General features: G+C 46.7%; 2 protein-coding genes across 4 annotated transcripts in view; both read right to left on the bottom strand.

Annotated features, from left to right (window-relative positions):
- Positions 1-688: 688 nt before the first annotated feature.
- LOC129861784 (uncharacterized) lies at positions 689-1,845 on the bottom strand. Its single transcript, XM_055932935.1, has 2 exons — positions 1,811-1,845; positions 689-1,615 (listed from the first exon to the last, which is right to left on the bottom strand). The coding sequence occupies exon 2, from the start codon at positions 1,568-1,570 to the stop codon at positions 821-823; it is 750 nt and encodes a 249-aa protein (XP_055788910.1). The 5' UTR covers positions 1,571-1,615; positions 1,811-1,845; the 3' UTR covers positions 689-820.
- A 5,345-nt stretch (positions 1,846-7,190) lies between these two features.
- si:dkey-246g23.2 (solute carrier family 66 member 2) overlaps positions 7,191-13,406 on the bottom strand; it is a 94,286-nt gene continuing 88,070 nt past the window's right edge. For all 3 annotated transcript variants that reach the window (XM_055934331.1, XM_055934332.1, XM_055934333.1), the window contains exon 5: positions 7,191-7,989. In XM_055934331.1, the coding sequence (XP_055790306.1) occupies positions 7,815-7,989 (175 nt within the window). In that variant the 3' untranslated portion in view covers positions 7,191-7,814. The remainder of the gene's footprint in view (positions 7,990-13,406) is intronic.

The raw sequence follows: 13,406 nt of genomic DNA, 5'->3' as shown, positions 1-13,406 counted from the left end.
TGATTATCACTGTCCCAGCAATGGGAGGCCACAGGCACATATAGCCTGGCCAGTCATAGAGGACCGTTGAAGAAGACAGGTAGGCAGGCACAGACATTCAGCATCCATCTCTTGATCTCTCTTCATTACAGCAGTGTCTAGTGTTAAACTACTAAGGAAACAATGTAATGAGAAAACAAAATGTCCCTCTGATGACCATAAAGCTGTTCCCTAACAAATCATAGGTAGCTCCGTCTTCTCGGATGGCTCTTAATAAAACTAAACAGCATGGAACTGATGACGATGCCAGTGTGACCACAGAGACTAACTGAGCTGGAAAGCCTCCATTATAGTCTCTAAATGACCAGACTCAGAACACCATAACAATTTACTCCACAACGTTCCCTCAACTGACCATTGGAAGTTTTTAAAATGTGGCTAGAGTACTCGTTAGCAAAGCTTAAAGGAACAATCCAAGACTAACAGTATGTTCTAATGGATCATTTTTATATCATTGTACTGTGCATTTAGGTAGCTGTGATCCCAAGTATAACATTTTCAATATAGTTCCTTTCCCTCAGTCACAGGCCGGCAGTTCTGCTGGGTGAGTAGAAAGCTGCTCTCCAGAAATAGCTGTTTGACAGTGATGAATGTGGGCCATGCTTCCTGTAGATGAACTGTACTGTATACATTTACATTACATTTAAGTCATTTAGCAGACGCTCTTATCCAGAGCGACTTACAAATTGGTGCATTCACCTTATGATATCCAGTGGAACAACCACTTTACAATAGTGCATCTAACTCTTTTAAGGGGGGGGGTTAGAAGGATTACTTTATCCTATCCTAGGTATTCCTTAAAGAGGTGGGGTTTCAGGTGTCTCCGGAAGGTGGTGATTGACTCCGCTGACCTGGCGTCGTGAGGGAGTTTGTTCCACCATTGGGGTGCCAGAGCAACGAACAGTTTTGACTGGGCTGAGCGGGAACTGTACTTCCTCAGAGGTAGGGAGGCGAGCAGGCCAGAGGTGGATGAACGCAGTGCCCTTGTTTGGGTGTAGGGCCTGATCAGAGCCTGAAGGTACGGAGGTGCCGTTCCCCTCACAGCTCCGTAGGCAAGCACCATGGTCTTGTAGCGGATGCGAGCTTCAACTGGAAGCCAGTGGAGAGAGCGGAGGAGCGGGGTGACGTGAGAGAACTTAGGAAAGTTGAACACCAGACGGGCTGCGGCGTTCTGGATGAGTTGTAGGGGTTTAATGGCACAGGCAGGGAGCCCAGCCAACAGCGAGTTGCAGTAATCCAGACGGGAGATGACAAGTGCCTGGATTAGGACCTGCGCCACTTCCTGCGTGAGGCAGGGTCGTACTCTGCGAATGTTGTAGAGCATGAACCTACAGGAACGGGTCACCGCCTTGATGTTAGTTGAGAACAACAGGGTGTTGTCCAGGATCACGCCAAGGTTCTTAGCACTCTGGGAGGAGGACACAATGGAGTTGTCAACCGTGATGGCGAGATCATGGAACGGGCAGTCCTTCCCCGGGAGGAAGAGCAGCTCCGTCTTGCCGAGGTTCAGCTTGAGGTGGTGATCCGTCATCCACACTGATATGTCTGCCAGACATGCAGAGATGCGATTCACCACCTGGTTATCAGAGGGGGGAAAGGAGAAGATTAATTGTGTGTCGTCTGCATAGCAATGATAGGAGAGACCATGTGAGGATATGACAGAGCCAAGTGACTTGGTGTATAGCGAGAATAGGAGAGGGCCTAGAACAGAGCCCTGGGGGACACCAGTGGTGAGAGCACGTGGTGCGGAGACAGATTCTCGCCACACCACCTGGTAGGAGCGACCTGTCAGGTAGGACGCAATCCAAGCGTATACATTCTGAGCATTGTATTTGTACAAGACCTCAGCTGAATCTGGTAATGAATGGTGTGGCTGTTGAACAAGTTGAGGAGACTTAAACCGTCATGGTCAAAACATATAGATTTAATGGTTGTAAAGTTGGGGAGAGGTCTGTCCGTAATAAAGCTCAGCTTTTATGACACCACACTCCAAAAAGCAAGTCAAGCAGGCTCTAGTTTTGTCTTATCTTGATTATTGTCCAGTCGTGTGGTCGAGTGCTGTAAGAAAATACATAGTTAAGCTGCAGCTGGCCCAGAACAGAGCGGCACGACATCTTGCTCTTCATTGTAATCAGAGGGCTAATATAAATACGATGCATGCCAGTCTCTCTTGGCTAAGAGTTGTGGAGAGACTGACTGCATCAAAAATGTTTGCATAGTCAACTTACACACAGCTCTGACACACACTTACCCCACCAGATATACCCCAAGGGTCTTTTCACAGTCCCCAAACACAGAACAAATTCAAGAAAGCGTACAGTATTATATAGAGCGATTATTGCATGGAACTCCCATCTCAAATTGCTGAAATGAACCTGGTTTCAAAAAACAGATAAAGCAACACCTCACGGCACAACGCCTCTCCCCTATTTGAACTAGACAGTTTGTGTGTATGTATTGATATTTAGCCTACGTGAGTCATTTTTAAATGCATGTAGTTCTGTCCTTGAGTTGTTCTTGTCTTGGGAAGGTAGGAAACAACATCTCCACTACGCTGATCCTCAACACATGGGCCCCACAAGGGTGCGTGCTCAGCCCCCTCCTGTACTCCCTGTTCACCCATGACTGCGTGGCCACACATGCCTCCAACTCAATCATCAAGTTTGCATACGACACAACAGTAGTAGTGTAACGGGTGACGCTCTCCTCATCCTCGGACGAGGTGAGGAGAGAAGGATCCTCAGACCAAAACGCAGCTTCAGGGAAATAAGCCATCTTTATTAAACAACGATAAAGATGGCAACACGAAACGAAACAAACACTTGCAAAACTACAAAATAACAAAACGACGTTGACGAGACCTGAACATAAACTTACATAACTAAACATAAACTTACGTACAGGTAACAGACGACATCGAAACGAAAACGAAACAAACAAACGCTACAGTCCTATGTGGTACTAACATAACATACGGACACAGGAGACAATCACCCACAAACAAACAGTGAGAATGCCCTACCTAAATATGACTCTTAATTAGAGGCAAACGCAAACCACCTGCCTCTAATCAAGAGCCATACCAGGCAAACCAAAACCAACATAGAAACAGATAACATAGAATGCCCACCCAACCTCACGTCCTGACCAACTAACACACAAAAACTAACATAAATAGGTCAGGAACGTGACAGTACCCCCCCCACAAGGTGCGAACTCCGGACGCACCAGCACAAAGTCTAGGGGAGGGTCTGGGTGGGCATCTAACCACGGTGGTGGTTCAGGCTCGGGGCGCGGTTCCCACCCCACCATAATCCATCCTAACTTCCTCCCTCCAAGAATGTCCACCCTCTTTTGACCCCCACAAAATTCCCTTAACAACATATCTAATAGGGACAACACCGGGACAGAGAGATAAATCAAGAAAGAGGGATAGATAAGAATATAGAGATAGATGAAGATAGAGAGGGAGATTAGGATAGAGGGGCAACTCCGGACTGAAAGGCAGCTCCGGACAGAGAGACAGCTCTGGACTGATGGGCAGTTCTGGGTATCCAGCCTTTTCAGGCTGAAGGACAGCTCATGGCTGACTGACGAATCTCGATGCTCATGGCTGGCTGACGGCTCTCGACGCTCATGGCAGGCTGACGGCTCTCGACGCTCATGGCAGGCTGACGGCTCTCGACGCTCATGGCAGGCTGACGGCTCTCGACGCTCATGGCAGGCTGACGGCTCTCGACGCTCATGGCAGGCTGACGGCTCTCGACGCTCATGGCGCTCTGACGGCTCTGGCTGCTCATGGCGCTCTGACGGCTCTGGCTGCTCATGGCGCTCTGACGGCTCTGGCTGCTCATGGCGCTCTGACGGCTCTGGCTGCTCATGGCTCGCTGGCGGCTCTGGCAGATCCTGTCTGGTTGGCGGCTCTGGCAGATCCTGTCTGGTTGGCGGCTCTGGCAAATCCTGTCTGGCTGACGGCTCTAGCGGCTCCTGTCTGGCTGATGGCTCTAGCGGCTCCTGTCTGGCTGACGGCTCTGTAGGCTCATGGCAGACGGGCGGCTTTGCAGGCTCATGGCAGACGGGCGGCTTTGCAGGCTCCTGGCAGACGGATGGCTCAGACGGCGCTGGGGAGACGGATGGCTCAGATGGCGCTGGGGAGACGGATGGCTCAGATGGCGCTGGGGAGACGGATGGCTCAGATGGCGCTGGGGAGACGGATGGCTCAGATGGCGCTGGGGAGACGGATGGCTCTGGCCGGATATGGCGCACTGTAGACCTGGTGCGTGGTGCCAGAACTGGAGGCACCGTGCTAATGACAAGCACCTTCCTACTAGTGCGGGGAGCAGGGACAGGGCACACTGTATTCTCAAAGCCTACTCTATCCCTGATGCGTGGTACCGGCACTGGTGACGCCGGGCTGAGGACAAGCACATCAGGATTAGTAGGGGGAGAATATACAGTGTGTACAGGGCTCTGGAGACGCACTGGTAGCTTAGTGCGTGGGGCCGGAACTGGAGGCACCGGGCTAGATACACGCACTACAGGGAGAGTGCGTGGAGGAGGAACAGGGCTCAGGATACGCACTGGTAGCTTAGTGCGTGGTGCCGGAACTGGAGGCACCGGGCTAGATACACGCACTACAGGGAGAGTGCGTGGAGGAGGAACAGGGCTCAGGATACGCACTGGTAGCTTAGTGCGTAGTGTAGACACTGTAGGTACTAGGCTGGGGCGGGGAGGTGGTGCCGGAAATACCGGACCGTGGAGACGTACTGGCACTCTTGAGCATTGAGCCTGCCCAACCTTACCTGGTTGAATGCTCCCGGTTGCCCGACCAGTGCGGGGAGGTGGAATAACCCGCACCGGCCTATGTAGGCGAACCGGGGAAACCATGCGTAAGGCAGGTGCCATGTATGCCGGCCCGAGGAGACGCACTGGAGACCAGACGCGTTGAGCCGGCCTCATGACACCTGGCTCAATACCCAATCTAGCCCTCCCAGTGCGGGGAGGTGGAATAACCCGCACTGGGCTATGCACTCGTACAGGAGACACCGTGCGCTCTACTGCGTAACACAGCGCCTGCCCGTACTCCCGCTCTCCACGGTAAGCCTGGGAAGTGGGCGCAGGTCTCCTACCTGCCCTTGGCCCACTATCTCCTAGCCCCCCCCCAAGAAATTTTTGGGAATTACTCACGGGCTTTTTTGGCTTCCGTGCCAGACGCGTTCCCTCATAGCTCCGGTTCCTCTCCTCGGTAGCCTCTGCTCTCCTCCGTGCCTCCAGCTCAGCTTTGGGACGGCGATTTTCTCCTGCCTTAGCCCAGGGACCTTCTCCATTCATTATTTGCTCCCATGTCCAGAAATCCTTTCTCTTCTGTCCCTTACTCCGTTTAGTTTCCCTTTGCCGCTTGGTCTTAGCGTGGTGGGTGATTCTGTAACGGGTGACGCTCTCCTCATCCTCGGACGAGGTGAGGAGAGAAGGATCCTCAGACCAAAACGCAGCTTCAGGGAAATAAGCCATCTTTATTAAACAACGATAAAGATGGCAACACGAAACGAAACAAACACTTGCAAAACTACAAAATAACAAAACGACGTTGACGAGACCTGAACATAAACTTACATAACTAAACATAAACTTACGTACAGGTAACAGACGACATCGAAACGAAAACGAAACAAACAAACGCTACAGTCCTATGTGGTACTAACATAACATACGGACACAGGAGACAATCACCCACAAACAAACAGTGAGAATGCCCTACCTAAATATGACTCTTAATTAGAGGCAAACGCAAACCACCTGCCTCTAATCAAGAGCCATACCAGGCAAACCAAAACCAACATAGAAACAGATAACATAGAATGCCCACCCAACCTCACGTCCTGACCAACTAACACACAAAAACTAACATAAATAGGTCAGGAACGTGACAAGTAGGCTTGATTACCTACAATGACGAGACAGTCTACAGGAAGGTGAGGGCCCTGGCGGAGTGGTGCCAGGTAAATAACCTCTCCCTCAATGTCAACAAAACAAAGGAGCTGATCGAGGACTTCAGGAGACAGCAGAGGGAGTACGCCCCCATCCACATCGATGGGACCACAGTGGAGAAGGTGAAAAGCTTCAAGTTCCTTGGCGTACACATCACTGGCAATCTGAAATGGTCCACCCACAGAGAGTGTGATGAAGACAGCACAACAGCGCCTCTTCAACCTTAACAGAGCTTCTTTGGCCCCTAAGACCCTCACAAACTTTTGCAGATGCACCATTGAGAGCATCTTGTCGGGCTGTATCACTGCCTGGTATGGCAACTGCACCGCCCGCAAGCGCAGGGCTCTCTAGAGGGTGGTACTGTCTGCACAACGTATCACCGGGGGCACACTGCCTGCCCTCCAGGACACATACAGCCCCGATGTCACAGGAAGGCCAAAAAGGACATCAAGGACATCAACCACCCGAGCCATGGCCTGTTCACCCCGCTATCATCCAGAAGGCTAGGCCAGTACAGGTGCAGCAAAGCTGGGACCGAGAGACTGAAAAACAGCTTCTATCTTAAGGCCATCAGACTGCTGGCCTCCACCCAGCCCTGAACTTAGTTATTGTCACTAGCTGGCTACCACCCGGTTACTCAACCCTGCACCTTAGAGGCTGCTGCCCTATGTAAATAGACATGGAATCACTGGTCACTTTAATCATGGTTACATACTGTATTCTAGTCAATGCCACTTTGACATTGCTGGTCGTAATATTTATATATTTCTTAATTCCATTCTTTTACCTTTAGATGTGTGTATTGTTGTGAAATGTTAGATACTACTGCACTGTTGGAACACAAGCATATCGCTACACACGCAATAAGATCTGCTAAATATGTGTATGTGACGAATAAAATTTGATTTGATGTTGTTCTGTATTATGTCATGTTTCATGTTCTGTGTGGACCCCAGGAAGAGTAGCTGCTGCTTTAGGAACAGCTAATTGTTAGGTTAGGTTAGATTACTTGTTGGTTATTACTGCATTGTCGGAACTAGAAGCACAAGCATTTCGCTACACTCGCATTAACATCTGCTAACCATGTGTATGTGACAAATAACAGTTGCTTTGATTGATTTGATTTGATTTAATGGGGATTCTAATAAAATACCAAATACCAATACCTTGCCATTTTTATTTATTTAACCTTTATTCAACTAAGCAAGTCGGTGAAGAACACATTCTTATTTACAATGACAGCCTACTTGTAAAGCCCCACCAGCCAAACCCTCCCCTAACGATGCTGGGCCAATTGTGCTCCGCCCTATGGGACTCTCGATCACGGCCGGTTACAGCCTGGGATCGAACTCGGTCTGTAGTGACGCCTCTAGCACTGCGATGCAGTGCCTTAGACCGCTGCGCCCCTGTGGCACTGGAGAATGCCGATGGCTAACATCAATTCATGCTGAAACGCACACACATACATATGTCTATATTTAATCTTAAAAACACACTGAGGTACATAGTGAAGGAGTCATCAGTCAGAGTAGCCCGTCGTGTCGTTCAAGCTGCCTGTGGAGCCGGTAGAGATTGACTGATGGACACACACTGTCCTTCAGTAACTAGCAAAGCAAATGACCTATGAAGACACAAATGACTGGCATCAAATAGTAAAACATACACAATACCTCTCTGGCATTCTCCATCTAATATCTTTAAAAAATTACATGGTAAGGCACACAAGTTTAGGTATAAATCTTTGATTAAGAGCTTTGATGTATTGGAGGATGATAAGGTCATAGGGTTCATCCCAGTTTGACCCTGATGTCCTGGCCGTAAAAGAGCACCTGCAGCAGGATGGCCATGTCTATGAGGATCTGGACTGCCCCACACACCCAGAACTGGGACGGGCTGTGGTTCATCACGAAGTACGTCGTCTTGAAAATGTCTCCAACAGTCCACAGCAGCACCATCTTCACACTGATACAAGAGAGACAATGAGAAAGAAATAGTAAATATGTAGCAAGCTATGACAAAGAACAATGATTATCCACCATTTTAGAAATGTTTAAGATCATTCCCCCTGTAAATAGCCATGTTATTTTCTACTCGTTATTCTCTGTGTATTTATTCCTTGCGTCACTATTTATATCTTATCTTTAACTCTGCATTGTTGGAAATGGACCCATAAGTAAGCATTTCACTGTTAGTCAACACCTGTTGTCTACAAAGCATGTGACAAATAAAACGTAATTTAATTTAGATTTGATCCACATTTGGGAAAACAACATCTGTTGTATACACGTAAAGATAGGCACATCAATAAGCTGATGCCAGGACTCAACAGTATCATTGTTTCCTAAATGCAATCTGAAATCAGTACACAACAGAAAGTCTGAGGAGTGAAAGAGAACAGCAGATAAATAATCAATGAACAGAGTAAAGTGGCCAGCAAAACAATGATTGATCAGGCAGAGCGCTGCCTGGACAGTGCAGGCTAATACCCGCAAGAGGAGCACAGCAGCTATCTCCACTTGAGCTTAGACTATACTCTAACTTCACTAAAGTTACAGCAACACTTATTCAAATAACATTTTTGAGTGAGAATGATTACCATTGTGACAGAGAATGTGACAGGGTTGAACTGAAGACAGACAGACTGCTGAAAAGCAATTTAAGGCTTTATTGTAGAGTGATTCTATAGACTTGTTTACTGTGAGTTTCACCTGAGTCCATGTTGTCATGCAGATGAGATATTTGCTAAATTATCCTTGTGTGTAAAAAATATAAGTGCAGTATCAAAGGTAAACAGTTTCTTATTAACTTAAAACAGCCGAGACTTGCTTTCACTGTTCTGCTGATTTTTATTGCATGTTTATCAAACTTAAATTGAGAGTTGATTCAAAGATACTGTATTTAACATCAGAAACCTGCTTGAATCACTCTCCTTTGATCAAAATGTTGAGTGATGCTACCATTGGCTGTTGTCTGGAGGAAAAACAAATCACTGAGGTCTTCTTTATATTCAATGTCAAGCATGTGTTGTCAATTTTTCTACAATTGAGTACATGTGTATATGCTTAGAGGTTTGTATGGGTTGAAATAAAGGTGAGGGCATGTGTATGTGGACACATCTACAGCATATGATGTATACAGACCAGGAAGAATACCTTCACTGTACATGAATGTGTAGGTCAGCATAGGTCAGTCTGCACTGTAGAGGCTGTAAGGGTGTGAGGAAAAACTCATATCTTGATGCATTAATGGACAAAGGATGACTGTACATAAACAATTCAAGTCACATACAGACAAATCTGTGAATAGGCTACAGTACAAAATAGTTATGCTGGCTATGCTCACAGATGGGGACTCTCTGAGTTGCCATTCCACAGGGAAATCCAGTATTTTTGATGGGCTAAATGTTTTCTGAATATGTCCTCTACCGCACAAGATGAGCTCTCCTTTCCAGCAGAAACCCTCCCACTAATCCCCCCCACTGAAATGTTAGATGATTTTTTACATTCCCCCTCTATTTTCTCTCCCCCCGTCCCCAAGTCATATTTGCTAATTTCTTTGCTCTAGAGACTGCAAACATCATTAACAAGGATGAATCATTAACGAGGTAATTAACAGGGGCGGGTCATTTGTACAAGAGCAGCACATCACAATGGAGACATGTATATGTCACTTGTTAAGTCCTATTCAATCAGTGTAGCTGAAGGGGAGGAGACAGGTTAAAGAAAGATTTTTGACAATTGAGACATGGATTGTGTGTGTGTGCCATTCAGAGGATGAATGGGCAAGACAAAATATGTAATGCCTTTGAAAGGGATATGGTAGCAGGTGCCAGGCGCACCGGTGTGTGTGTGTCAGGTACTGCAACAGTTTCCCGTGTGTATCGAGAATGATCGACCACCCAAAGGACATCCAGCCAACTTGACAACTGTGGGAAGCATTGTAGTCAACATAGGCCAGCAACCCTGTGGAACACTCAAGACACCTTGTAGAGTGCATGCCACAATGACTTGAGGCTGTTCTGAGGGCAAAAGTGGGTGCAACTCAATATTAATAAGGTGTTCAAAATGTTTTGTACACTCGGTGTATGTAAATATGCTGTTCACAGACTACAGCTCAGCGTTCAACCCCATAGTCCCCACCAAGCTGGTGACCCTGAGACTTAACACCTCCCTCAGTAAAAAGATCCTGGACTTCCTGACAGGACGGCCCCAGGTGGTGAGGATAGACAACAACACCTCCGCCATGCTGACCCTCAACACAGGGGCCCCTCAAGGGTGTGTGCTTAGTCAACTCCTGTATTCACTGTTCGGCCACGCATGACTCCAACATCAAGTTTGCTGACGACACAACTGTGGTAGGCCTGATCACTGATGGCGATGAGACAGCCTACAGCGAGGTCAGAGACTTAGTGTTAGTGTGGTGCCATGACAAAAACCTCTCCCTCAACATCAATAAGACCAACGAGCACATATCACACTTTCACAAAATGCTTGAAGACATGGCTAAAGGTCAATCAGATTTGTGAACATGGTCCCTAGCTGTGTGTTGCCGCTTTCCATGTCTGTTGTCTGTAACTTGTGAGGTGTGGAAACACTTCGTTGCTTTTATGAATTTTGTCTTACTGCTTTTTGTTCTATGTTGCTCTGTCTGTATGCTATGTCTTGTTTTATGTTGCTATTGTCTATATTGTAATTGTTTTTAATAACCTGCCCAGGGACTGCGGTTGAAAATTAGCCGGCTGGCTAAAACCGGCACTTTTACTGAAACGTTGATTAATGTGCACTGTCCCTGTAAAAATAAACTCAAACTCAACTCAACGTGACTACAGGAGAAAGAGGGGAGAGCACCCCCCAATCCACAGGTTGCCTGGAGGTTAGAGCGATGGGCCAGTAACCGAAAGGTTGCTAGTTCGAATACCAGATCTGACAAGGCGATAAAAAATGATCTGTTGCTGTGCCCTTGAGCAAAGCACTTAACTCTAATTGCTCCAGGGTTGCTGTACAATGGCGACCCTACCCTGGCCATGACCCCACTCCCTAAAATATAGTTTTCCATCTCAAAAAACATTGCCCGGGTCATACCATCACTCTCCCAGCCAAACGCAGAGAAACTCATCTACACCTTCGATTTCTATTTGATCAATTACAGCAATGCACTGTTTTGGGGGCCTCCCAGCCAAATCACTACCGAAGCTCTCAATATTAGGAAAGTGTTCCTAATGTTTGGTATACTCGGTGTACAGGATCGATTTCAAAAAGCTCATGTATTTAAAGCCTTGAATGGATTGAGGCCCACCTACGTCTCCTCATCTTAATAGCCAACCACCTGACACTCTCCTCTACAGCCACTGCCTCAAGTCCCCAAAACATATCTTCAAACTACGGGGGACCAAGCCTTCTGCTCCCTTGCCCCTCACCTATGGAATGCTCTCCCTAATAATCTGAGAATCGCTCCATCAATCAAATTTCAATCAATCAATGAAATGTATTTATAAAGACCTTTTTACATCAGCCAATGTTACAAAGTGCTATACAGAAACCCAGCCTAAAACCCCAAACAGCAAGAAATGCAGATGTAGAAGCACGGTGGCTAGGAAAAACTCTCTAGAAAGGCAGGAAACTAGGAAGAAACCTAGAGAGGAACCAGGCTATGAGGGGTGGCCAGTCCTCTTCTGGCTGTGACAGTGTGGAGATTATAACAGTACACGGCCAAGACGTTCAAACATTCATAGATGACCAGCAGGGTCATATAATAATAATAATCACAGTGGTTGTAGAGGGTGCAACAGGTCAGCACCTCATGAGTAAATGTCAGTTGGCTTTTCATAGCCGATCATTTAGAGAGAGACTGCAGGTGTGGTAGAGAAAGAGAGCTTCGAAAACAGCAGGTCCGGGATAAGGTAGCACATACAGTGAACAGGTCAGGGTTCCATAGCCGCTGGCAGAACAGTTGAAACTGGAGCAGCAGCACGACCAGGTGGACTGGGGATCACTCAACTTTTAAAAAGGGCCTTAAATCCCACTTCTACAAACTTTTTTTCATAGTCCTAGTCCCAATATAAAATATATTTAGCACCTATCCAACTATTGCTATTTTACCTGCCTTGATTGTAAATGTATTTAGTTATTGTATATAGCCTTTTTAATATTTTTTTGCTCAGTAGAAGGGTTTGGCGGTATCCAGATTCTCAAACCGTCATACCGTTTCTGTACTATACCAGGGTATACGGTATTACTGAATGTGCACACAAGGGGCGCTATTTTTGACGCACAAAACAATTAAGGCAACAGGGATCTTGATCCAGGAGGGGATTGAATGTCTCTGCTGTAACCGAGAAGCTTGATCTTAACATCTAGCCACTTAGCAAGTTAGCAAACCAAAAGCATAGCTGGGGCCCTGAGCTGGACATAATTTATCTGACACATCTTAGATTTCTTATGGTTATACTTAACTTATAGTTAGAAGCAATGGCGTAGCACCCAAAACCTCCCCAAATTTATATTTTGAAATATCCTGGTATACGGTATATCGTCCAAGCCTACTCAGTAGAGCCTTGTGATAACTAATTAAAAGCGCTACTCAAATGAAATGTAATATTATTATGATACTGTATAAGCGCACATAGTTGCTGTCACAAACTTCAAACACTACACAGTTGTTACTGCCTAGTTGGATATACATTTCCCAGTGAGAAAACTATTTCTGTATTTACAGCATTCATATAAATACATTTTTATCATGTTTTTGCTTTGGTGGACCTTATTTTTCATTTTATTTACATTTGTCAATAAAACTCATGAAACTATTTATGTCAAATTGTTCTTCTCGTAGCCCTGGTTGTCCTGAAAAGAAAATGGTTAAATACTTAATTGTGAGGCTGAACATAAGACATGCAGATAAATGCAGATTTTTGCTCGAGTCTCGTGACTGATAGGGTTATGATGGTCCACACACACCCACACAGTCGTGAAGAGAGCACAACAGCACCTCTTACCCTAGGGAGGCTGAAAAGATTTGACATGATCCTCAAATGTTTCTACGGCTGCTACAGTACATCGACAGCATCTTGACTGACCGCATCACTGCTTGGTATGGCAAATGCAGCACCCTCAACCGCATAGCGCTACAGAGGGTGGTGTGGACAGCCCAGTACTTCACTTGGGCCAAGCTCCCTGCCATCCAGGACCTCTACATCAGGCGGTGTCAAAAGAAGGCCCGAAAATTGCCAGACTCCAGCCACCCAAGCCATAGACTGTTCACTCTGCTATAATCTGGCATATGGTACCAGAGCATCAGCTCTCAGACCAACAGGCTCAGAGACAGTTTCTACCCCCAAGCCATAAGACTGCTAAATAGCCATAAGACTGCTAAATAGTTAA

The sequence above is a fragment of the Salvelinus fontinalis genome, chromosome 9 (genome assembly GCF_029448725.1).
Source record: "Salvelinus fontinalis isolate EN_2023a chromosome 9, ASM2944872v1, whole genome shotgun sequence".
In the NCBI taxonomy this organism is placed as follows: domain Eukaryota; kingdom Metazoa; phylum Chordata; class Actinopteri; order Salmoniformes; family Salmonidae; genus Salvelinus; species Salvelinus fontinalis.
This window is presented reverse-complemented; position numbering and strand designations above follow the sequence as displayed.

Excerpts from the sequence above, each read along its gene's own strand:
- LOC129861784 (XM_055932935.1), bottom strand. The coding sequence starts at position 1,570 with ATGACGGATCACCACCTCAAGCTGAACCTCGGCAAGACGGAGCTGCTC.